This window comes from Phacochoerus africanus, chromosome 2, assembly GCF_016906955.1.
Source record: "Phacochoerus africanus isolate WHEZ1 chromosome 2, ROS_Pafr_v1, whole genome shotgun sequence".
In the NCBI taxonomy this organism is placed as follows: domain Eukaryota; kingdom Metazoa; phylum Chordata; class Mammalia; order Artiodactyla; family Suidae; genus Phacochoerus; species Phacochoerus africanus.
In genome coordinates this window covers 225500260-225526149 of record NC_062545.1, presented here as the reverse complement: position 1 = coordinate 225526149, position 25890 = coordinate 225500260, and the positions used below count along the sequence as shown (strand labels likewise).

At 42.3% G+C, this 25890-nt stretch overlaps 1 protein-coding gene across 2 annotated transcripts in view; it reads right to left on the bottom strand.

Moving 5' to 3' along the window:
• Positions 1 to 22544, bottom strand: part of MAMDC2 (MAM domain containing 2) — a 163400-nt gene extending 140856 nt beyond the window's left edge. Inside the window, exons 1-2 of one of the 2 annotated variants that reach the window (XM_047767755.1) lie at positions 22154 to 22544; positions 21704 to 21817 (exon numbers count right to left, since the gene is read on the bottom strand). In XM_047767755.1, the coding sequence (XP_047623711.1) occupies positions 21704 to 21817; positions 22154 to 22187 (148 nt within the window). In that variant the 5' untranslated portion in view covers positions 22188 to 22544. The remainder of the gene's footprint in view (positions 1 to 21703; positions 21818 to 22153) is intronic. The other variant, XM_047767754.1, reaches the window with a different exon arrangement.
• Between the last annotated feature and the right edge of the window lie 3346 nt (positions 22545 to 25890).

Genomic DNA, 25890 nt, shown 5'->3' with positions numbered 1-25890 from the left:
TGCTCAGGCTTATCTGGTATTTCTTTTCATTCAACACATTCAAATCCTGATAATGTGTTACCCTTCATCCATTTTCAAGGCAGCAGCACCACAGTGACTAAGATTGGTTCATTCATCCATCAAACATTTACTGAGTATCTTTCTGGTAGCAGACACTGTGCTGGGCATGGGAGAATCCACAGTGAGGCAGGTTCCTTGCTCGCACCAAGCTTACAGTTTAACAGTGTTGGCAGACAATAAATACATAATTAAATAAACAAGAAAAATATCAGACCTAATGTGCTACAGAGAGAATTAAAGTTGGATGATGTGGTAGTCACCACGAGGGAGGTCAGACCTGAGCTAGGGAGCTCAGGGAAGAGGTAACATTTCAGCTGATGCTGGGATGATGAGAAAGAGACAGATATAGCAAGGTCTGGGGGAAGAGGGATCCAGGAGATGAAATGGCACTACTGCAGATTCTCGCCTATTTCATTTACCAGTGAATCAAGGATGAACTAAGCTCCAGTAAATGGATTTGATGAATTGGCATTGGGTGTGGTAGGACAGGCTTCACAGGGACAGAACCATTGAGCCTTGTAAGCAACCCTTCCAGACCTATATCCTAAGATGGTGGAATAGAAGGACTGGAGCTCAACTTCTCTCCTAAAAACAACAAAATTTACAACCAAAGGCTGAGCAATCTTTAACCAAATGGACTGGAAACTTTCAAAAAGATATCCTACTCCAGAAGACAAAAAGGAGGGCCACATCAAGAGGTAGGAGGGGCGATTATGCAATATAAGCAAGCCCATACCTCCTGGGTGGGAAGCCCCTCAGCCTGGAAAGTAATTGGTTCACACAGACTCACCTACAGGAGTGAGAGTTCTCAGCCCCACATCAAACTCCTGTGTGTGGGGATCTGGCACTGGAAAAAAGAGCCCCTGGAGCATCTGGCATTGAAGGCCAGTGGCACTTGTGCACAGGAGCTCCATGGGACTTGGGGAAAAGGAGACCCCATTCTTAAAAGGCACACACAGATTTTAACGTGCACTGGGTCCCAGAGCAAAGCAGTCTCCATAGGAATCTGGGTCAAGCCTAACTGCAGTTCTTGGAGAACCTCCTGGGAAAACAGGGGTGAATGTGGCTTGTTATGGGAGAAGGACATTGGAAACAAAGCTCTCAGGAATATTCAGTAGTGTGCCTTTCTCTGGAGGTGGCCATTTTGGGAAAATCTGGCCCCACCCATCAGTGCTGAGAAGCTCCAGACCAAACTACAATCCAGGTGGGATCACAGCCCCACCCCTCAGTACACAGGCTGCCTAAAGACCCCCAGGCACACAGCCACCTCTAATCTCACCCAGAGACAAAGCCTCACCCACCAGAGGGATAGGAATAAACTCCACCTACCAGTGGTCAGGCACCAGTCCCTCCCATCAGGAAGCCTACAGCAAGCCCCCATATCAACTTCAGCCACAAAGGGGAAAGACACCAGAAGTAAGAGAGGCTACAACTCTATTATCTGTAAAAAGGTCACCACATCAAAAACCTATAAAAATGAAAAGACAGAGAACAACTCAGATGAGGGAGAAAGAAAAAAACCCAGAAAAACAGTTAAGTGATCTAGAGATTCTCAGCTCCAGGAAAAAGACTTTAGACTCTTGATGCTGAAGATGATGCAAGACATTGGAAAGAAACTGGAGGCAAAGATGGATAACTTACAGGAAACACTGGGCAAAGAGATACAAGATATAAAACTTAAACAAGAAGAGATGAAAAATACAATAACTAAAATTAAAAAATTCATTAGAAGCAGGTAACAGCAGAATACAGGAGGCAGAAGAATGAATAAGCGAGGTGGAGGACAGACTAGTGGAAATCACGGATGCAGAACAGAAAAGAGAAAAATGATTGAAAACAAATGAAGAGAGTCTCAGAGAACTTGGGACAATGTTAAACACATCACCATCCATATTATAGGGGTGCCAGAAGGAGAAGAGAAAGGGACAGAAAAAAAATATTCCAAGAGATAATAGCTGAAAAATTCCCTAACATGGGAAAGGAACCCTTCACTCAAATCCAGGAAGCACAACAAGTACCATATAAAATAAACCCAAGGAGGAACACCCCGAGACACACATTAATCAAACTGACCAAAATTAAAGACAAAGAGAAAATATTGAAAGCAGCTAGGGAAAAGAAACAAATGACATACATGGGAACCCTGATAAGGTTATAGGCAGATTTTTCAGCAGAAACTCTGCAGGCCAGAAGGGAGTGGCATGATATACTTAAGGTGATGAAAGGAAAAAAACCTCCAACCAAGATTACTTTACCCAAGGCTCTCATTCAGATTTGAAAGAGAAATCAAAAGCTTCACAGATGAGCAAAAGCTAAGGGAATTCAGTAACACTAAACCAGCCTTACAACAAATACTAAAGGAACTTCTCTAGGCAGAAAAGAAAAGGCTGCAATCAGAAACAAAAAATGCCGCAAATGACAAGGCTCACCAGTAAAGGTATATATACAGTAAAGATACGAAATCATCCAGCAAAATTATGCCACCTAAATCAGAAATCATAAGAAGATGTGGGTACAAATGCAGGACACTGGATATGCACTTGCAATTAAGAGACCAACAACTTAAAACAATATCGTATACATATAGACTCCTATATCAAAATTTCAGAATAACTGCAAACCAAAAATCTACAATTGATACATACACAAATAAGAAAAATCAACTCAAATACAACACTAAAGATAGTCATAAAACCACAAGAGGAGAGAAGAAGGGAAGAAAAAAGAGCCACAAAAACAAATTCAAAGCAATTAAAAAATGGCAATAAGAACATATATATCATTACCTTAATTGTTAGTGGACTAAATACCTCAACCAAAAGTCATAGATTGGTTGAATGGATACAAAAACAAGATCTATATATATATGCTGTCTTCAAGAGACCCACTTCACTTCTAGGGACACATACAAATTGAAAGTAAGAGGATGAAAGAAAATATTCCATGCAAACGGGAATCAAAAGAAAGCTAGAGAAGCAATACTCATATCAGACAAAATAGACTTTAAAATGAAGAATATTTGAAGGGACAAGGAAGGTCACTACATAATGATCAAAGGATCAATCCAAGAAGAAGATAAAACAATTGTAAATATCTATGCACCCAACATAGGACAAAACAACAATAACACAATCATAGTGGGGGACTTTTAACACCCCACTTATAGCAAAGGACAGATCATCCAGACAGAAAATCAAAAAGGAAACACAGGCCTGGAATGAAGCATTAGACCAGATGGACTTAAGAGATATTTATAGGACATTCCATCCAAAAGCACCACAATGCTATATGACTGGACATCCACAACAAGAAAAAAACTGCAAAAAACACAAACACATGGAGACTAAACAACATGCTACTAAACAACCAATGGATCAATGAAGAAATCAAAGAGGAAATTTAAAAATATCTAGCAGCAAATGACAACAACGATACCACACTCCAAAACCTATGCGATGCAGCAAAAGCCATTCTAAGAGGAAAGTTTATAGCAATACAAGCCCACCTCAGGAAACAAGAAAAAGCTCAAATAAACAAGCTAACTTTACATCTAAAGCAGCTCGAGAGAGAACAGACAAGACCTAAAGTTAGTAGAAGGAAAGAAATCATAAAGATCAGAGCAGAAATCAGTGAAATAGGAACAAAGAAAACCACAGAAAAGATCAATGAAACAAAAAGCTGGTTCTTTGAAAACACCAGCAAAATTGATAAACTCTTAGCCAGGCTTATCAAGAAGAAAACAGAGCAGACTCAAATCAATAAAATTAGAAATGAAAAAGGAAAAGTAACAAGGGACATCACAGAAATATGAAGGATCATAAGAAAATACTACATGCAACTATATGCCAATAAAATGGAGAAGAAATGGACAATTCTTAGAAAAGTACAATCTTCCAAGACTAAACCATGATGAAATAGAAAAGACAAATGGACCAATCACAAGAACTGAAATTGAAACTGTGATTAAAAAACTTCCAACAAACAAAAGTCCAGGACCAGATGGCTGGACAGGCCAATTCTATCAAACATTTAGAGAAGAGCTAATACCTGTATTCTTCTGAAACCATTCCAAAAAATTGCAGAGGAAGAGATACTCCCAAACTCATTCTATGAGGCCACCATCACCCTGATACCAAACAAAACAAAGATACCACAAAAAAAGAAAATGACAGGCCAATTTCACTGATGAACACAGAGGCAAAAATCCTCAACAAAATACCAGCAAACCACATCCAACAATATATTAAAAGGATTGTACATCACAATCAAGTGGGATTTTATCCCAGGGATGCAAGGATTCTTCAATAACCACAAGTCAATTGGTGTGATACACCACATTAACAAAATGAGGAATAAAAACCTTATGATCCTCTCAATAGATGCAGAAAAAGCCTTTGACAAAATCCAACACCCATTTCTGATAAAAACCCTTCAGAAAGTGGGCATAGAGGGAACCTACCTCAACATAATAAAGGCCATATATGACAAACCCACAGCTAACATCATTCTCAATGGTGAAAAGCTGAAAGAATTCCCGCTGAGATCAGGAACAGGAGAAGGATGTCCGCTCTTACCACTATTATTCAACATAGTTTTGGAAGCCCTATCCACAGCAATTGGAGAAGAAAAAGAGATAAAAGCAATCCAAATTGGAAAGAAAGAAGTAAAACTATCACTATTTGCAGATGACATGATACTATACCTAGAAAATCCTAAGGTCACTACTAGAAAACTATGAGAGCTCATCAATGAATTTGGCAAAGCCGCAGGATACAAAATAAAAACACAGAAATCAATCGCATTTCTATATACTAACAATGAAAAATCAGAAAGAGAAATTAGGGAAACAATCCATCACATCAAAAAGAATAAAATACTTCTGGAATAAATCTACCTAAAGAGACAAAAGACCTGTACTCTGAAAACCATAAGACACTGATGAAAGAAATCAAAGATGACACAAACAGATGGAAAGATATACCATGCTCTTGGAGTGGAAGAATATTGTCAAAATGACTATACTACCCAAGGCAAGCTGCAGATTCAATGCAATCCCTATCAAATTACCAAGGACACTGTTCACAGAAGTAAAACAAAATGTTTTAAAGTTTGCTTGGAAGGACAAAAGACCCAGAACAGCCAAAGCCATCCTAAGAAAGAAAAATGGAGCTGGAGGAATCAGGCTTCCTGACTTCAGACTATACTACAAAGCAACTGTCATCAAAACCATATGGTACTGACACAAAGACAGAAATATGGATCAGTTCAACAGGATAGAAAGCCCAGAATTTAACCCACGCACCTACAGTCAACTGACCTATGACAAAGCAGGCAAGAATATACAATGGAGAAAAGACAGCCCCATCAATGAGTAGTTCTGGGAAAACTGGACAGCCACTTGTAAAAGTATGAAATTAGAATACTTCCTAATACCACACACAAAAATAAACTCAAAATGAATTAAATACCTAGATATAAGACCAGACACTATAAAATTCTTAGAGGAAAACATAGGCCAAACACTCTCCGACATAAACCACAGCAATATCTTCTCAGATCCACCTCCTAGAGTAATCACAATAAAAACAAAGATAAACAAATGGGAGTTAATTAAACTTAAAAGTTTCTGTACAGCAAAGGAAACCCTGAACAAAACAAAAAGACAACCCACAGAATGGGATACTATATTTGCAAATGAAGCAACTGACAAGGGATTAATCTCCAAAATTTATAAATACCTCCTGCAGCTCCATACCAAAAAAACAAACAACCCCATCCAAAAATGGGCAGAAGATTTAAACAGACAGCTCTCCAAAGAAGACATACAGATGGCCAAAAACCACATGAAAAGATATTCAACACCACTCATCATTAGAGAAATGCAAATCAAAACCACTATGAGGTACCACCTTACACTGGCCAGAATGGTCACCATCAAAAAGTCTACAAACAATAAATGTTGAAGAGGGTGTGGAGAAAAGGGAACCCTATTACACTGTTGGTGGAAATGTAAATTGGTGCAACCACTGTTGAAAACAGTATGGAGAGTCCTCAGAAAACTAAAAATAGAACTACTATTTGATCCAGCAATCCCACCCCTGGGCATCTGTCCAGAGAAAACCATGACTTGAAAGGATACCTGAACTCCAATGTCTACTGCAACACTATACACAAAAGACAAGACATGGAAACAACCTAAATGTTCATTGACAGCGAAGTGGATAAAGAAGATGTGGTACATATACACAATGGAATATTACTTAGCCATTAAAAGGAAAGAAATAATGGCATTTGCAGCAACATGGATGGACTTAGAAATTATCACGCTAAGTGAAGTCAGTCAGACAGTGAGACACCAACATCATACGCTATCACTTACATGTGGAATGTAAAAAAAGGATACAATGAACTTCTTTGCAGAACAGATACTGACTCACAGACATTTAAAAATTTATGGCTTCTAAATGAGACAGGTTGTGGGATGGGGGGAAGGAACTGCTAGAGGTTTGGGAAGGAAATGCTACAATACTGGGTTGTGATGATTGTTGTACAACTATAAATGTAATAAAATTCATTGAGTAATTAAAAAAATAAATAAAAACAATTTTAAAAGAGTTAGCTATTATTATCACTAACATTATTTTTATCACAAGAGCCTTTGAGATCACATGTTAAGGGAGAGCAGGGATATAGAGATAAACTAGCAGAATGATTATTTTCTTAGTCTTTGGAGACAAATGTAGGTTAAAATCCAGGCTCCATCAATTACTCACTCTGTGACTTTGGACTATTTGAAAAAAAAAAACACCTCTAAAATCCTAATTTCTTTATCTTAATTAGAATCTTCTTCATTGGATCAGTGTAAGAATTCAATAAGATTATACATGCAAGTCATCTAGCACAGTGCTTGGCATATAATACTTAGAGAAAATAATTATGATTATTAATCTACTGGGTCTTCTAGCTCAATGCCAACACTCTCACTCAGTGCTCAGAAAATACTTGCAAATGTAATTTTGGTCTTTTGAGTTTTATAAGTTCTGAAAATAGATCTAAGGATAAACACAAAAAATGATCATTAATGTGTCCTTTCAAAAATATTTAAATAAAATATGCTAGGAATCATCCTCAGCTCCCAGCTGAGGGCACCTTGATGGCAAGTCATTCTGTAATGCAGCTGGTGGTTGGCAATGAAGACTATAAGGAGATTGGAATTCTGAATCCCTGCGTTTCATTCTTCACGCCTTTTCCTTTGTCAAATCTTTTTAAGGAAAACTTCTTAAATCATTTGAGCCTCAAATGCAGTGTCTACTGTGTATGACTGTGATTCACTACACATCTGTATACAATGGTGGCGAATATTTTGTATTTTTCCAAGACGCGGTTATTTTCTAAGAAATCTTAGACTATTAGCTAATATTTTGCTCAGGAGGAGATAATTCATTAATGTGTCCAAACTTATTTTATGACAGAGTATTTGCCACAAAATTATGAATGACTTTCTTATAATCAAAACAATAAATGAATGGAATTAATTAAAAATATAAACAATTTCACACCCTTTTAATATCCCAACAATTTTTACTTGAGTAGCTCAGTTTGTGGAGAGGCAAGAGGCTTGAGGGATATTCTGAGGTAACAAGAAACTTTCTTAACAACTAAGTTGTCCACTTTCAACTGTTAAACACACAGGTTGCCCTTACATCTCTCAAAAGTTACTTAATGACATACCTGACATACAAGATGGCCACCTGAATCAAACTTGAACATGACATCATTGATAATTACTAATATGCCCTTTAAATGGTGGGGGGCAGGGTTTAAAGACCTAGGATTTATGCTCTATAGCTACCAGAGTTTCCTTTTACATTCACCTCTCTTTAGAGCATATGTCTATGGAAAGCAAGTCCTACTCCACAAGCCTAAGATTAAAAAATGAATCTTGCATGTCTAACAGCCAAGATATGGAAGCAACCTAAAGGCCTATCAATGAATGAATGGATAAAGGAGATGTGCTGTGTGTATATATAGCTCTATCTATCTCCAATGGAATATTACTCAGCCATAAAAAAGAATGAAATCTTGCCATTTATGACAACATGGATGGACCTGAAGGGTATTATGCTAAATGAAATTCATCAGAGAAAGACAAATACAGTACGATTTCACTTATATGTAGAATTCTAAAAAACAAAACAAATGAATAAACAGAACAAAGCAGAAACAGACTCATAGATGCAGACAACAAATAGGTGAGGGGGTGGGAAATGAGTAAAATAGGCAAGGGAGATTAAGGAGTACAAACTTCAGTTACAAAATAAATGAGTCATGGGGATGAAATACACAGCATGAGAAATACAGTAAATAATAATGTAATATCTACGTATCCTGACAGATGGTAACTAAACTTAAGTGTGGTGATCCTTCTGCAATGTACAAAAATATCAAGTTACTATGTTGTGCAACAGGAACTAGCAGTGTTATAGGTCAATTATGTTTCAAAAAACAAACTCATAGAAAAAGAGATCAGATTTGCAGTCACCAGAGTCAGGGGTTGCAGGGCGGGGGAAATGGATGAAGGGGGTCAAAAGGTACAGACTTCCAGTTATAAGATAAATAAGTATTAGTGATGTAGTATTCAACATGATAAATACAATTAGCACCGCCGTATGTTATATATGAAAGTTGTTAAGAGGGGAAATCCTAAGGGTTCTAGTCTCAAGGAAAAATAATTTTTCTTTTTCTTTTTCTTTTATTTTGTATTCATATGAGATGAATATTCACTAGACTTACTAGAGTAACAATTTCATGATATATATGTCAAATCATCATGCTGTACACCTTAAACTTACAGTGCTGTATGCCAGGTATATCTCAATGACACCAGAAGAGAAAAAAAAATGAGTCATGACTCATGTTAATACTTTGAATCTTAAGTATGTTATCTTCTATATCACTTCTCTTTTATTATACAATATTCAGTAGAGAATCACAGGTAGGTAGCTTGTTGACTATTTTATGTTGATAACAAAGATGAAAATCTTCAGAGGTAACATATAACTTCTGATACATTAGTGTTTTTTTTCCAGTTATTCCTCTGTATCAAATGTGAGTTCCATAGGGTCTACTCTTCAGCATTGACTCTTTTTTAAAAAAAATGATGGAGGATAATGTGAGAAAAAGAATATATGTATGTATGTGTGACTGGATCACTCTGCTGTACAGTAGAAAACTGACAGAACACTGTAAACCAGCTATAATAGAAAAAATAAAAATCCTTTTTAAAAAAAGGTACTGGAGTTCCCACTGTGGCACAATGGAATCAGCAGCATCTTGGGAGCACTGGAACAGGTGCTATCCCTGGCCTGGTACAGTGGGTTAAGGATCTGGCGTTGCTGCAACTGCAGCTTAGGTCACAACTGCAGCTCAGGTTCTGTCCCTGGCCTGGGAACTCCATATGCCAGGAGGGGGAGGGGGGACCAAAAAAGAAAAGAAAGGGGAGGGAGAGGTACTAAAATGTAACGCACATTTTCCAAATCCGAATTTGTGAAAAAGGGACAAAGTTTTCAGAAACAATGGTGTGATTTCAGATGCTTAGTCCCAATTCTCAGGATTTATAAGTAGAAAACCAAAGGGTTTCCATAAAGCTTAGATTTTAAAATGGGCTGATACAGAGTCAAAACACACTTCAAACACACTCCAATCTATTATCCATTTTTCATAAAGTCACAAAATTAGATAAAATCTGTAGCTTAAAAATGAAAACTTATTATAGTATCAGGCAATATGGTCTTAGTCATAAAATATCAGTAAGCAAAGAAGGCAGCTTCCTGGTGAAGTTAAAGCATATTAAAGTCATCTTCATTACAAGCATGGCCCCAAATAACACTTCAACTCTCTTTGGCAGTGAGGCAAAAGTTTTTCAAATAAGGAATGGAAATTTCTCTAAGTGTCGAGCTAAGTTATACATCACAATACTGTATAATGTCACTGTATAGCAACACTGCCATTCTGTTAAGAGTAATAGAATGAGTGAGTGCCAAACTGCTTATCTAGTAGGGCAACTGGCTTGTGAAAACACATTTGTCTGTGTACCCTTCTAATTCTTTCACAGCAGGAATGGATGAATTCAAAGTTTAGGAGTTTTCCTTAAGACTGCCAAAGTATTTTAGGTCAAGCTGTAAGTTTTCCTGAAATTCCCTGCCAAGATTGTGCTGAGGACTGCAAAGAGAATCCTTCAAACGGTTCCAGGAGTAAACTTTAATCTGTTATGGAAAAAATAAGTGAAAGTATAGTTCCCTATCTTGGCTTGATGCTTGCTTGGTTCCAAAGGCTCAGCACCACCTGGCAGGTACCCTGGTACCTGGATCCTGGGGGGAGGAGTTGGAAAGTTGGGACATCATCAGTATTTTGCAGAGCTTTCCCACTATCTCTAGGGAAGCATAAATCTTGCAGGTCTGTCCTCCTCAGTGGTAACCTCTGGAAGTACAAAGGCATCATTCTATTCACTGATATGAGGGAGCCTGGGGCCAAGTGAGGCTCAACTCTATGGAGCCAGATGGGCTTAGGTCCACATACCAATTCTCTGTGTTGCCTTGGGCATGCTACCTTAGTTTCTCTGTGTCTCATACTTCCTCATCTGTAGAATGTTGATAACAACCACCTCCAGGATTGTTGACTGCTGTGAAGGTTATAGACAATGACAATAAATGTACTCAACAGGTACCATGAAATGCTACATAGGGGTCACAAATCTAGCTGGTAGGAAGCTATTATATAACTATTCTCATTAGGTTTCATTTCACACTTCTCATTGGGAACTATGCCTATAGCAGAAATAGAACATACTATGTCTTGCACCCAAAACATTCTCTTATAGCTTATAAAAGGTTTGGTTTTCCTTTTTAATAAATAAGTTCCAGGATGCCTCCTAACTACCCTAGCTTCGTCCCAGTCACCTACGTCCTCTGCCTTTGCAGTAGAAATAAAATTTCACACATTTTGCAGTTGACACTACAGTGTTAATCAAGCCACTCAGTGGAGGGCTCTTGGGCCAAGTGGGTCAAAAAACTCTGGACGTTCTTAAGGTTTCTGAATTGTCAAAGTCGAAACTGGGTCTAGTGCCAAGCTGGTGAGGAAGCCCCCCTCTCTCCTGAACCTTCTTTCTTTATCGATCCTTTCTTCTCACTCCATAAACAAGCTCAAGTCTCCCCTTCCTAAAAATCTAAGCAAAACAAAACAAAACCAAAACATCTTTCCTCCCAAGTTTCTTTGGAAGTATGGTCGAATCTCTCTCTGAGAAAGAACATCTGAACTTCTTTGCTGAGAACTCTGCTATCTATTTACATTCTCCGTCCTTCTTCCACCAGGGCATTCATGGTCCATCCTCATCACTCCACCAACACTGCACCTGTCTTCCATCTAATGAGTCATACTGTGCCCACCTCTCTGCTGCACTGGGACCTGTTGCTTACATCCTCCTTGTGAAACTCCTATCTCCTTTGGCTTCTGTGACCTGCACATTCTGAATTCTCCTCCGATAGGTATAGCTCCTTCTGTTTCACGGCTTCCACCATTTCCTCCCTATGCCTAATCCTAAACATGAATTTAAGGATCCACTCTCAGCTTTTTGGAATTACCACTTTATGTAGTCTCTCTGGGTGATATTATCTCTGCTCAATATTTCAACCACTATCATTATACTGAAGACTCCCAGAGCCATAGTCCTACCCAGACTGTACCTGACCTTCAGATTTCTGCATCAAAGCCCTGAGATGTTTCCCAGGTAACTCAAAACTGAACACACCTTCTTCAACTCCAACAGAGTGTTCCTTTAGAGCTTCTCTTAACTCTTGACACCACCGAACAGCTCCCCAAACTAGAAATCTGGGAATTACTCTCCCTCTGACTCACTCCCCCACCCAATTAATAATCAAGTCTGCCAATTTAGTCCCCTTTCTGGTCTTTTATTTATTCTCTTCCTCATACCCCTCCTCCTCTTCTTCTATTTCAAGTACTCATCATTTTTTTAGCTGGACCACTGAACAGTTCCCTAATTGGACTCCTCCTTGCCAATCTTATCCCCCCCAAATAAACCCTCTTCCCAGCTACTGGCCTAGATAGCAGCCATATCTCTACTTGTTGTCTACAGGATAATGAACAGGCAGTTCCAGAAGTGCAGTAACAAATATCCAGTAGCAAAGACACAAGAATAGTTCCTCCGGTAGGATCTTGTCTCCACGTTGCATTTCTTTACCGTTGGCCAAATTTAGCTCTCTAAACTTCCTGATGATTCTGAGAGCTAACTGGTACCCTTCCAATAAACTTCTTTTTTGCTTAATTTAAACAGCCTACTTATTCTGTTTGCAATGAAGATCCTTGTCTAATGCACAAATCCTTTTGCTCCTACCATAATTACAGATGTGTACTTCTTCCTACTGGTCTATGGTAACCACAAAAGGCAGAGATCATGACCGTGTATGTAGTCCATGTACTTTGGGTACTCCAACAACCAGTATAGTGCCTGATGGGTAGTAGGCACTCTAAAGCATATTGATAGAATGGATGTTCTTTAGAAGCGTTTTCTGTAAAACCTATGTTCATTCGTGATACTATGAAATTACGGTATGAGACCACTTGTTTTATTATTTTATTCTTAACCTCACGATCCCTCCAAACACAAATAAATGTCTCACAGAGTAGAAAATGGAAAATATTCTGGCAGATTTCACTTAATCAAAACACCTAATCCTTTGGTCTCTTCATATATCACATCAGTGTGCAAGAGCTTCTTTTCAGAACAGACAAATAGCCCTGCCTGCTCTTACCCACCAGGGTGAGCACTACTGACGTCTCATCCTTGATTTCTTGGAAACAACAGCTCTCAATAGCTAGTTCAAAGTCTGATCATCTGTGGCCAAAAATTCTTTTTAGACCAATCAGTGTCACTCTCAAGGTTGCACTGTGATTATTTGTCATGGCAGAGGATCAAGGGATTCAGGCAGCTCTGATGGGTAAATAATCCAAGGGTTATCTGTCCACTGGTATGTCAGAGATGAAAAAGATCATGTATTGATGAGGCAAGGTGAAATACTGCTTCACTGTTAGATTTCAAAATTACAACAGAAGCCTCCAAAGTCTTTGAAGTCCTATGGTCAGAATGACTATTAAACACAACCTCTTTCACTACAGGGGGAAATAAATGTCAAGAGTTTTCTATCTTGAAAAAAAAATCAATCTCAATAAGGGCTTTAGATTGATTACATCCAAAGTGTTTGTTGATTACCACAGTTTGTCAGGTGGTGTGGGAAGTATGTGATCCCTGCTCTCAAAGAGGTCCCACTCTGATGAGGTGAAGAAGTGGAGACTCCGATAAGAAGACTTACACTAAGAAGATTTACAAGGTGGAGAGTGAAGGGAGCCATGGGAAGGGAGGACCGGAAGGGAAGGGAGAGGTTCATTTACTTGAGAAACTTTGGGAATGTTTCAAAAGAGAGCCATGCAGATACAGATAGATTTATTTATTTACTTACTTTTTTTTTTTTGTCTTTTTAGGGCCACATCTGCCACATATTGAGGTTCCCAGGCTAGGGGTCGAATCAGAACTGTAGCTGCCAGCCTAAGCCACAGCCAGAGCAATGCCAGATCCAAGCCGTATCTCCCCCTATACCACAGCTCACAGCAATACCAGATCCTTAACCCACTGAGCGAGGCCAGGGATCAAACCTGCATCCTCATGGATGCTAGTCAGATTCATTTCCGCTGAGCCACGAAGGGAACTCCCATACAGATAGATTTAAATAGGCCAGGATGAAGCAAAGGAAGGAGAAAGTAGAATAATACAGAAGTGGAGAATGGCACAGATAGAGCAAGAAGACAAGAAAGTAAAGAGCCCGTTGAGTGGATGGCACATCAGGGATTGTAGGAGGGAAGAGTAGGAATATAAGTGGGGGCAAATCATGAAGGACCTTGAGTGCCAAGCTAGGCAGTTTGCACTTTATCCTGCTGGCAATTGGTAATCATTGAAGGATCCTTAAAAAGAGGACTTTTTTTCCTTTTTTTCATCTGGTTGCAGGGAGCAGGGGGAAGTTGGCCATCCTTCTAATTGCTATCCTCAACCCTGGCCGCATATTGGAATTTCCTAGGGAGTTTGTTCATTTGTTAGTGTCTGTTTGTTAAGGCCAAGTCTGGCTTCACGTCTGGCCAAATGTGAAAAGGTAAATCAGAACCTCTTGGGGTAGGCCCTGGACACAACTATTTTTAAAGAAATTTTTAGGTGATTTTAATATCCAGTCAGGATTGAGAACCACTGGTCAGATGCATAGGTGTGAGGATTTCTCTTTAAATTCTTATTCTTTGTCATGAAAGCTTTGTTGATATCAGGTAAGACATTATTCTTTGCTTCATTTGGTATGGCCTAATGGATATGATAGAAATTTCTGGTACACTGTGAAAGTTTCTTGCTCTTTTAATAATTCCCTCATTTATCAGCAGCAGTGTGCTCTTCTGCATTAAGTACTGCCTTTTTCCTCTAGGTACTCCATATACATACCTACATGTGTACAAAATTAAACACATAATTAAACATTCCAAGAGCCGATATCTGAATGCATGAATACATCTATATGATTGAGTTGACTGAGACAAGCATAAGAGAAATTCAGGGATCGTGGCAGGATAATTGACAGATGGGAAAATCTGGGTTGACCAGCCAAGACGCCCAAGACATGCTCAACTATCTGTTAGCCTTATACATTGAGATGTCTATCACTTCTATTAGGGTAAATGGGTTTCACTCAAATTCTTTAAAGTCAAATATTGTTTAATAAGCAACAGAAGTAGGACTGCTGCTGGGGTGACCTACCAAGAGGTTCTGTAATTTTAAGAACCATGATTTTTTATGAATACCATATCCCCAGATGAACTTCAGAAAACATGGTGACTGTGTGCTAAGAGATTTGAAGGTTGCAATAAAAGCAAAAAGTCCTATGACAAGAAATTTCTTTTTTCCTCTTAACTTATTGTGACAAATGACTTCTGTAATTATGAGAAGGAAAACATTACCTAAATCCACAGGCATCTCATTGGGGATCAGGCCAGAAGCTGGGGAGCAATTTCCCATTTAACAACTCAGAGTTGAGTAGGAAGGAACCCAGACCGAGTGTTGGCCTTGATAGGAAGGAGGCTGGCCAGACAGAGCCTATGTCCAGAGAAGTCAGTCAAGGCAGAGAAGAGCAGGCATATTACCAGTCCAGGTAGGTTAAGTCCCAAGGGGAGGTGCCAGGTAAGAGACCCTGAGGACTCAGACTGATGGATAGGGAGGCTGCCCTAGACCTGCCCTAGAGCTTAGATAGGAACCTGCCCTAGAGCTTAGGCAATGAGAGATCAGAGGTCTCCTAGAAGGTACCAATGCCAGCAAGCACAGAGCCTGATTGATGCTGAGGCACCAGCTCTGTGACACAGATAAGTATGGAAGAAGAGGCTGCAGCAGGGAGCAAAGCATTCCTGACAAAACCCAAGAATTTATAGGCGTTCCTGCTGTGGTGAAGCAGGTTAAGCACTGCCACAGCTGTGACCTATGTCAGAGCTGCGGCTCAGATTTGACCCCTGGCCCAGGAACTTCCATATGCCATGGGTGTAGCCAGGAAACACAACAAAACAACAAACAAAACCCAAGAATTTATAGAGAAAAAAGTCGAAGTCATAGGGAGAGACTATTAAACTTGGTCATATCCCTTCACATCCACACTTAAGCAGCCACAGGAAAGATCACCCAAGAGGCTAACAGATGCCTAAAGCAGAGCCAAACAATAAGAAAAGAAAAGCTCTTCCTCTGGGTGGACTAAAGAGCGAATGGCAAAACTATAAAGAGAAAAACATACTCTCCTGAGCAATTCAGAAGTGGTGTTGGAAAGTTGTCTGAATAGAAGAAATAATGTTTGATAAAATACAAAACTAGTCACAGTAAGTAATAATAATAGTAGGGTATGTGTATAAAGTGCTCACTACATGTTAAATGTATTAATATAATTAAGCTTCACAACAATCTTATGAGATACATGCTTTTATTATCTCCATTTTATAGTCAAGGAAACTGAGACACAGAGGGGTTAAATAACTCGCCCTAAGTCACACAACATGAAAGTGTGTGGCACTTGGATTCTAACCCAAGCTGTCCAGCCCCAGAGTTCATACTAACCTCAAGGCTTACATTGTTTCTTAGGCTAAGAAACTACGTTTGAAGAGGCAGAATGAATCAGGGGCACACACAAAAATGCCTAAGGACTTTTAATCATTTAGTATTGAATTTAAGCCTTCAGCAAATTCATTTATTCAGCAAATACTTATTAAGCATCTATTTCATACCAGGCTCTCTACTATATGCTGAAGATGGCAGGCAGGTGGGATCCTTAGACATCTGAATGAGTCAATAAATGCACAGTTGGCATAAATTACAGTGTCTTATAGGTTTGGTAGGCCCAAAGCACTGCACCTTTGGAACCCGTGTTCTTCCACGTGAATGAAATATAATCAGATGTCCTGGGAAGAGTTTCTAACATGTTAAAGAGTCTCAATAACACACCGAAGCTTCAAGGTCCAGGATGGCGTAGAGACAAAGAAGTTAGGAGATAGGCAGCAATGGTAGAGGAAAAAACAGGTAAAGGGCCTAGAAAATGAGGCCCCGGCCCCGGGTTGCCACTGACTTGATCAATGACCCTGCCTGAGAGCCTGTCTGAACCCCAGTGTGCTCCTCTGTAAAATGAGGAAGTTGTACTAGATGAACTTTAAGGCCCAGCTTGGGATTTAGGATTCAGGCGGAGCCAGGGCAGAACCAATGCCATGTTCAGGCACAGATCACTCGAGCCAGGTTTGACCTGACCTCAGTAGCAGCCAGGGCGGGAGGGGGAAATGCCACGTGATGCTGCAAGAAGAGCTTGGCCTATTCCTGGGGTCAGCTGTTTCTCCGAGAGGCAGGTGAAGAACACCCCAGACTCATGTTGCTCCCATGCGGACTGTGTTTCTCCACAGACAGTGTCGAGGGACCAACAAGCAGAGGCAATGAATGTTCTAGCAGGGTGGGAATTGCCTGATGACCTCCTGGTATCATGGTGGGATGCTGAGTTGTCCCCCCAGGAAAAGAGCTGTAAGTCAGAAAAAGAGAGGACTGCTCCTTCTTCTCCAGAAAGGCCCCTTGGGACCCTGGCCAGACTTTTGGCTCTAGCTGGGCCTCAAGAAATATCAGGCAAGATTTATTAATAATAACTAGCACATGACTGAGGGAAGAACTGAAACTCAGCTGGCCAAGAGACCAAAAGTGGCCTTTAGAGAGAAGGAAAGGGTTGGGGTAAAGAAAGGGGGTGCCAGGAACAGACACACGCATGGACTTACCCTGAGATTTTGGCTCACTCTACCGCTCCCCACATCATGCCCAGCCCTTTGGTTATGCCAAACTTCTAGCTGGCCATCCTGCCTCAGATACCATTCCTTCCTCTGAGGTACAAATACCGTCCAAACTCTTCCTGTATTAGGCAATTTCTCAAACTCTGACCCCCACTGCTGTAGGGGGGAAAAAAATGCCTTCCCTATGACAAGTGCTTTGAATTTCCTTTAAAACAAAAAACCGTCTCTTAACCTGGCCTATTTCCACAACTACCTTCCTTTCTGGGGTGGCTTAGTGTTCCAAATTTCTAATTAAGGAGAAGTACCTGGATTTGGATTTTACCCCTTCCTTCCCTCCCTCACATCCTCCAATGGCTTCCTCACAGAGCGAGGTTAAAAGATGCTAAACCAAGGTGTCCAAAAATTAGAGTGAAGCCAAAAGCCATCTGATGACTAATATGAATTGTGACTATTCTGATATGAGGCCAACTTTACAGTCTCCAAGAATCCTGCGCCAAAGGGCTTCTGCCCCCACAGCTGGCACTGGAGAAAAGGAACCAACAATCTTGATTTCAGCTGAGGACCACTGTTCAAAGGGGTTCTGGTATTCTCTGAAATGTGAATGGATAAAGGAGATTTTTTTAGGTGATAAATGAATAAAGAGGATTTTTATAGGATAAAATAGAGCCCTTTTCTGGAGTTCCCTTCATGGCTCAGTGGTGAGCAAACCTAAGATCCATGGGGATGCGGGTTTGATCCCTTGCCTTGCTCAGTGGGTTAAGGATCCAGTGTTGCCCTGAGCTGTGGTGTAGGTCACAGATGCAGCTCAGATCTGGCATTGCTGTGGCTGTGGCACAGGCCAGAGGCTACTGCTCTGATTTGACACCTAGCCTGGAAACCTCCATAGGCTGCAGGTGTTACCATAAAATAGCAAAAAAAGAAAAAAGAGCCCTTCTCTCCAGGATTTAATTTAAACCTAAAATTTAGAGGTGAGTTCAAAGTTTGATCCTGGCATAATCTTGCTTGCCTTGACAAGTGAGAGAAAATTAAAATATTATTCTACCTAAACCATGGTGGGAAATCAAGAAAACAAGGCCACAGTGGCAAAACTGGAAAGTAGACAGGGCTAGGTTGCAGCTCTGGTCACCTGTTCTGGTGCCACTCTCTGTCGCTGGGGGTGCCTTCCATGTGGTCCACAACCTAAGTTAGTACACTGCCTTGTCAAGACTCATCTAGGGAGTTCCCGTCGTGGCTCAGTGGCAGCAAAAATGACTAGGATCCATGAGGATGTGGGTTCGATCCCTGGCTTTGCTCGGTGGGTTAAGGATCTGCATTGCTGTGAGCTGTGGTGTAGGTCACAGATGCGGCCCCTATCCTATCCTGCATTGCTGTGGCTATAGTGTAGGCCAGCAGTTGCAGATCCAATTTGACCCCTAGCCTGGGAATTTTCATATGCCACACCTGTGGCCCTAAAAAGCAAAAAAACAAAAAGAAGAAGAAGAGACTCATCCATTCTGTGCCCAGTGGAGACTAAGCTTATTTCAAAATGGCCATGAGCTAGGGACACTGGAACACTGTTATTGCAAATGGAGAGGCTTAGAGAACTAAAACTCTAAATAAACCAAAGGAGCAGATCTCAAATACAATTTGGGGCAGCTGGGAGGTATTTTGAGACAACTACTCCCAATTTGAATCACCTGTAATGAAATTCTAATTGGCAGATTTGTTCCCCTACTTAACTCCCTTCACTGGGCGTTAGCATTAATCCCTCCACTGGAAATTAACCTACTGACCAAGAACGTCTAGAAAATGGCATCTGCATTCCCAATACTTGTGGGCAAGACTCTCTGAAACCTACAACTTTCTGTGCCACCATACAATACACAGAGGTGGTGGGAATCTGTTCCAAAGGTTTTTGCAGCCAGATGAGGTAAATTTGCAAGAGGCTTGTGAAGAGCCTGCCAAATTTCAGCCTGGGACAATTTTATTATCTTTAATTCACCAACCTAGCCATGGGTATATAATGGAAATTCTTAGTGATGGCTTCTCAGTGGGCAACCGCAGCAGCTGGCACACATCTACCTCACTGCACCTCTGGAGTGGACTGTTATGCCCAAGTTCTGGCTTCTGAAAAACGAGATCTGTAACCATAGAAGCCTAACCCGTCTGCTTCTCCAGGACTGCTCAGAGGAGGATGAATTAACCTCCCCCAGCCAAGCCGGTAGTCCCAGCCCTGAGCCAGAAAGCAGTGGCTGTTAGCAGAAAGAAAGCAAAACGGAACACAACAGTGCCTTCATTATGCTATAAACCACAATCACCTTTCCGTATAAGCATCTTGCTGTTTTCCTGGAGGGGCACTGTTCAACTGCCACTGGTGCAGAGGTGCCAACTCAGCACAGAGCACTTCCTGTGGGTCTGGGCTGCAGTCCAGTTCAGCAGGCTGTGCATGCCCACTGACCCAGGAGCAGGCAGCCAGGGGGCCACCATCCCAACAGAGGGCTGGCGATGGGGGCACAGGACTGAGATTCCTGGATGAAGGAGTGATGTTAATTTCTCACCAGACTATGGTGAGACAAGAGGGGTGTATAGGGCATGCAAATGGCTCTTTCACCCTAGCCCAGTTCTGTGCAGGACCACTGGCAGGAGTAGCGTGTGTGTGTGTGTCTAAACATGGGAAAGGTCTGCAGTTATCATGGGAAAGTATGATTTGCAGACCAGCACTGCAGTATCACCTGGGAACTTGTTAGAAATACAAATTCTCGAACCCCATCCCAGACCCACAAATTCTGAAACTCAGAGCTGGGGCTCAGCAATCTGTATCTTAACACAGCCACCAGGTAACTTAGATGCAACCAAAGTCTGAGAAGCACTGTGATAGAGAATAATTCTCTCCAAAGCCAGTCACATGACCCCAGTCAGGCCATTGCTCCAAATGCTTCACACACAACCAGAACAGGGGAAAGACTGAGGTGGGGAGCTGAAAGAGATTTCCCTAAGGTGATCAGCAAGGTAGGAGTCCCTCAAATAATAAATCAGGAATTGACTTTTTCCCAGTTACCTCTAAATACCCTGTAGTAAAGGTCTGGCAATTCTTGACAATAAATAAAATTACCTCTGAGGAATTCCCTCCTGTTCTTCCCCAAACTAGTCAACTCAGAACTGGCCACTGACGGATACTATGGGATGCTTGCCAGCCACTCAAATATTCTAAAACAGAGACTCCCTCCTCTGAGAATGGGGCTAACATCACCACCCTGCTAGTGTCAGAGAAGCTAATGTATGCAAAGCCCCAATCAGAAGCTGGAGGCAAAAAGGCTGTGATGACAGTTCGTACATCCTAAGCAGGGATTCTGGGTTCCAATATCCTCCAGGGATATTAGATAATCTGGGGGCCTGAGGACAGCTGAGAGGGGAAGGAGGTTAAGTGACCTCCTTTATGCTGCTGTGTTTTTTAAAGGAAGTTATATCTCAGTCCCAGGGGCCTAGGGCAGCAGGCTTCTAAATGGAGAGGCAGAGGTGAGAGATAAAGAAAAGAAGGGATTCCAAGGGTCTGCTCTGAGGCACTGGAGAACTACTTATTTTTCACTGAATAAATGAAGGGCAAGAAGCAATGTCTGAAGATCCCACATTTAAACTTTGCCACTAGAACATGAACCCTATGAGTGGTGAGGCAATGCCCAATACCAGCCAGCTGAGTGACCTCAACTGCACACAGCCACGGACTTGGTTTCCTCTTTTGCCAAGTGCTGGATTATAAATAAAACAATAATGTGAGGATGATGTCATGCAACAAAACGCTGTCAAGCACAACATAAATGTGAGGTTTAGCACTGAGACCTCATCACAGAATTAGGGCACCATTTCGGCAGGGTGGGAAAAGAACCAGCCCCACCCAACTTTCCCAGCTCGCAGAGGTGTCTGCTAAGGACCAGAGAGGCTGTCGATCTGCTGCAGAGCGCACAGCTCGTGGGATATAATTATCAGCTCTGCCGGGTTTAGCCCTTCCATTAGGGAGTGAGGGGAGGGGCAAATCTCAGCGCTTCTACCCTCAGGCCAGGTAAACAAAGGACGCCCCCCAACCCCGCCCCCATCTCTTCCTTAGCCATCCTTGCAACACAGCTGAGGATTGGAAGGATGATCCCATGACTCATATTTTTCCTCCGGAGAATATTAAACTCCAAGATAAAAACATTAGCCACGTGAAAGAGCCAACCAGCAAAAAGGAAAGTTTCACCTCGGGTCCCTGCAGTCTGACCCCCCTTACCTTCCTCATTCAAAATCCATGGCAGGAACTCGAACACCGAGTCAAAGCCGCAGGTGCTCTCTTCGAAGGTGCAGGACCCTGCGGGCAGGTCCAAGGCACCGGCAAGCTGCAGGGCTGCGGGCACAAAAGGGTTTCAATTCAGGCTCCGTCCGGAGAGCATCTGCACCAACTCAGGACACCCCGGGCGAACTACCTGGTGAAAGTGGAGGAAGGCAGCAGGAGGGGGCGAGAGAGGGATGCACTATTGCCACCCCCACCCAGGGCGCTTCCACTGCACGACCCGTGCGCACTCGCTAGGCTCGCGGAGGTTCACTGCTGTGGAGATGGATCCATGTGAGCTCTCGGACGGCCCAGCCCAGGACCGCGAGCCCAACCAGGGCTGAAGGATTGGGAGCGAGTGACGAGAGTGCGAGTGCCTCCCCAGGGGTGCCCTCCGGGTCTAGGCCTTACCTTGCACGGCCAGGAAGATGCCCCTGAACAGCATGGTCGAAGAGGAGGACTGGACAGGTTTGCGAGCCGCCAACCCGCTGGGACAGGCTGCTCCCGCTGGAAGGAGCGTGGGAAGTGGGGGTGCCTGGAACCAGGGGAGGGAGAAGTCAGAGGCAAAGCGCACACTCCGAGCTGACCAACTTTGCAAAGCAGCCCCGAAGCTGAGCGGAAAGCCGAAGGTGCCTGAACAGTAAGCGCCGCTTGTTCTGGAGCAGCCGCGAGGCAGACCGCGTCCCAAGTGAAGCCGGCCGGCCACACAGCTGGTCCTGGGCGCGGACAGGGCTGGGCGGGGAGGAGACAACTGCACACTTTTGAAAAACCAGCCAGGACTGGCTAGGAGAAGAGAAGTTGGGATGCGGTGCCAGGGCTCGGATTTTTAAAGCTTGGGACCAGACCCCAGGCAGACACTGGAGAGGGCAGGCCTCCTGGGAGTCCCTCGGCTGGGTTGGGACTGGAGGCGCGCCCGCCCCGCCCATCCGTGCGTGGTGGGAACCGGCTTATTTCTGGGGACAGCCTCCCTGTATCTGGAATGCCAGTGCTGGATGGCTGGCCCTAATTTTAAACCTTTTTCTCCCCCCCCCCAAAAGAAGAGGGTAGAATTCTCTTAAGAAAACTTAGGGGAAAATTTGGAAAGTAAGTAGAATAAGCTTTATATCTCAGGAGTTTCAGGGTTTATAGCCCCTTAATGCTAACCTTGGGACCCTCCTCCCTTTTATTTAGCAGTGGAATGTCTGGCATGCCTGGTGCTCAGCATTCCCTCTGTCCGGCGAAATGGGGGCATTCCTCCTCTCCAAAAAGCCATGATAAATTAGTAGGTTTCTAAATTGGGATGTGGGGGGTGGGGTTAGTGGTCTCAGGGAAGGGGTTACTATGAACTACCCATTTGCTACAAATGTGCTTTGAGCACTAAGTGGGTCTTTAAAAATATTCTCTTCCTGTAAAGAAAGTGGTGATGGGGGGGGTATCTTCTTAATGCACTTTATAATTTGGGGTAGGCAATTTTATGCCTAGGGCAAAGGTTCTCAAATTTTAGGGTATCAGAAGCCCGCCATCAGAGTTCCTGATTCAATAGATCTGGGGTGGGGGATGGGGGGGGTCGGGCAACATTCTGCACATGCGTAACAAGTTTCCAGGTGCTGATGCTGCTAGTCTGGGGCTGCTTTGAAGACCATTGGCCTAAAAAATTCCTGTTCAACCATCACATGCTTTCACCTGGTTTCCAGACTCTCCTTGTTTTCATTGTCTTTCATTGGCAGCTCCTTCTCCTTTGCTGTTTTTCTCTCTCTGACCCTTGGATACTGGGGTTGCCTCCATGTTCTGTCCTTTCACCTCCAGTTTCCTTCTCACCTCACTTCCTCAGTGATTTCATCCAGTCTCATAATTTGGAACACCAACTCTAGCCTGATAACGCCCTAATGTATCAACTTCTAGTCCAGATGGCTCACTTCCTCCAGACTCTCCTATCTCACTGCCACCTCTACATTTTCATATGGATGCTTAAGAGCTATCTCATACTTAACAGGTCCCAGCATGAACACTTCATATTCCTTCCCAAACCTGCCTCTCCCCTGCATCTTCCTATCTCAGTTAAAGGAAGCTTTCTCTTCCAGTTCCTCAGGACAACATACCTAGAGTTATTTTTGACACTTCTCTTCCTCTTAAGACATTGCCAGATTCTGTTAGTTCGGGATTCAAAACATAGCAGGTACTGACCATGCACCATGCCCATGGTGACTGCCCTGATCCAAGCCACCACAGCTGTTTGCAAGGGATGCTTCAGGAGCTCCCTAAAGGTGGTCTCGTTGCTTCTTCTGCCTTGCACACCTCCACTCCATTCTTAACACAGCAGTCAGGGCATCCTTTTAACACAGAAATTAGGCCATGTCACTCCTCGGCTCCAGACTCCTAACAACTCCATCCATCATCTAGCAAAATCCAAACTCTTCACAATGATCTACCAGGTCCTAAAAAACCTGTCCTTGTCCCCTTATATCTCTGACCTCATCTGCCCTGCTTACTCCCCTCCAGCCCTCCAGGCTGGTCCTCAAACACAGTCTAGCTCAGAACTTCACACTGACTGTACCCTCCATTTGAAAGCCTCTTCCTGGGACTCAAGTGACTTAGGTCTGCACTACCTCCAGGTCTTAGATGTCACTTCAGATGTCACCTTTATGGTTAGAAGAGTTAAAAGCCTTCACTCTAATAAGAAAAAGCTCCCAGATGCTTTTAAAATAAGTTTAAACAAGTTTTTATGAATTTTCTGTAGGCAATAATTCAAGTGATCAAAAATTCGTTTAATGTGTGTTTATATGCTTTGCCTCAGAGAGTAGCTAATGTTAATAACATTTATTATGTTTTCTATTATAAACATTTTAGATAATCTCATTTAACTTTGTCAAAGCCTCTATGAGAGATGCATCATTACTATCCCCATTTAACAGATGGGGAAATTGAAATGCAGAGTTCAGTGACAGCGAGTGGTAGAGATAAGACTCAAATCCAGATAGGCTTTGTTCCAAAAGCCTATCTTCTCTACAGTGGCCTGTATTCCTTGTCTTTCTTCTTTGACTTTTTTACTCACAGCTAGTGCTAAATATATGATGAATTTCATCAAATTACTTAATTAAAAATTTTAAAATAGCCGTGAATCCCACTGAAATTTCAAAACACTATTTTCAACTAAACAGATTTTCAGCAGCTATCAAATGGTGCTCTTTTCCCAGGCATCTATAGAGTATTCCAAAGCTTTCAGATTGCTTTATATTCATTTGCATGATAGGAAAATGAAAAAGTTCAAAGCCCTAAAGAAATATCCAAAAATTTAAAAATGTAATACTCAGAGTTCCCGTCAGGGCGTAGCAGAAACGAATCCGACTAGGAACCATAAGGTTGTGGGTTTGATCCCTGTCCTTGCTCAGTGGGTTAAGGATCTAGCATTGCTGTGAGCTGTGGTGTAGGTCTCAGACTCGGCTCAGATCCTGCATTGTTGTGGCTGTGACTGCAGCGAAGGCCAGCAGCTATAGCTCCGATTGGACCCCTAGCCTGGGAATCTCCATATGCTGCGGGTGCAGCCCTAAAAAGACAATAAATAAATAAATATTTTAAAAATATATTTATATATAAAATTAAAAAAATAAAATACTTAAAGGTTTCATCACTTGTCGCCACCTATGGGAAACCTAATCATTACACCTCAGTGCAAAATTAGTTGGAGTAAAATTATTTCTTCACATGTAATTGCACAATCCGTGGAACAGATGACCCTTTCACAATGGCAGGTTTGGAGTTATGGGGAGCAGACCCTGACTTGGAGTTTAGCATGCAGGACATTAACTAGGGGGTGCCCTTGGGATCAACTCCTGTGGAAGTGCATGGGGGGAAGCAGGACTGAGCTGGAGGAGAAGTGACAGTGCGGTGTGCATCCCTGGAAGCCTCTTTTGACTCCACAGGGAACTCTAGAGTTTAATGGCAATCTGACTTGCCCCATGTTAGGCTGAAATGGCTGGCCACTTTGTATGCCACCTCCATCTGTCACTGGATGTGGCCCACAGAGAGGCCAACCCAAAGGGGCTGATGGCTGAAGACTATTTGATGACAACACACCCAGCAGATGGGACAAGTCCTTCCTCGAAGGAGGAGCTGTGGAGCACATCAGTGTCTACCACAGACGTTTTACAGAAAAGAGAAAGGATTATTGT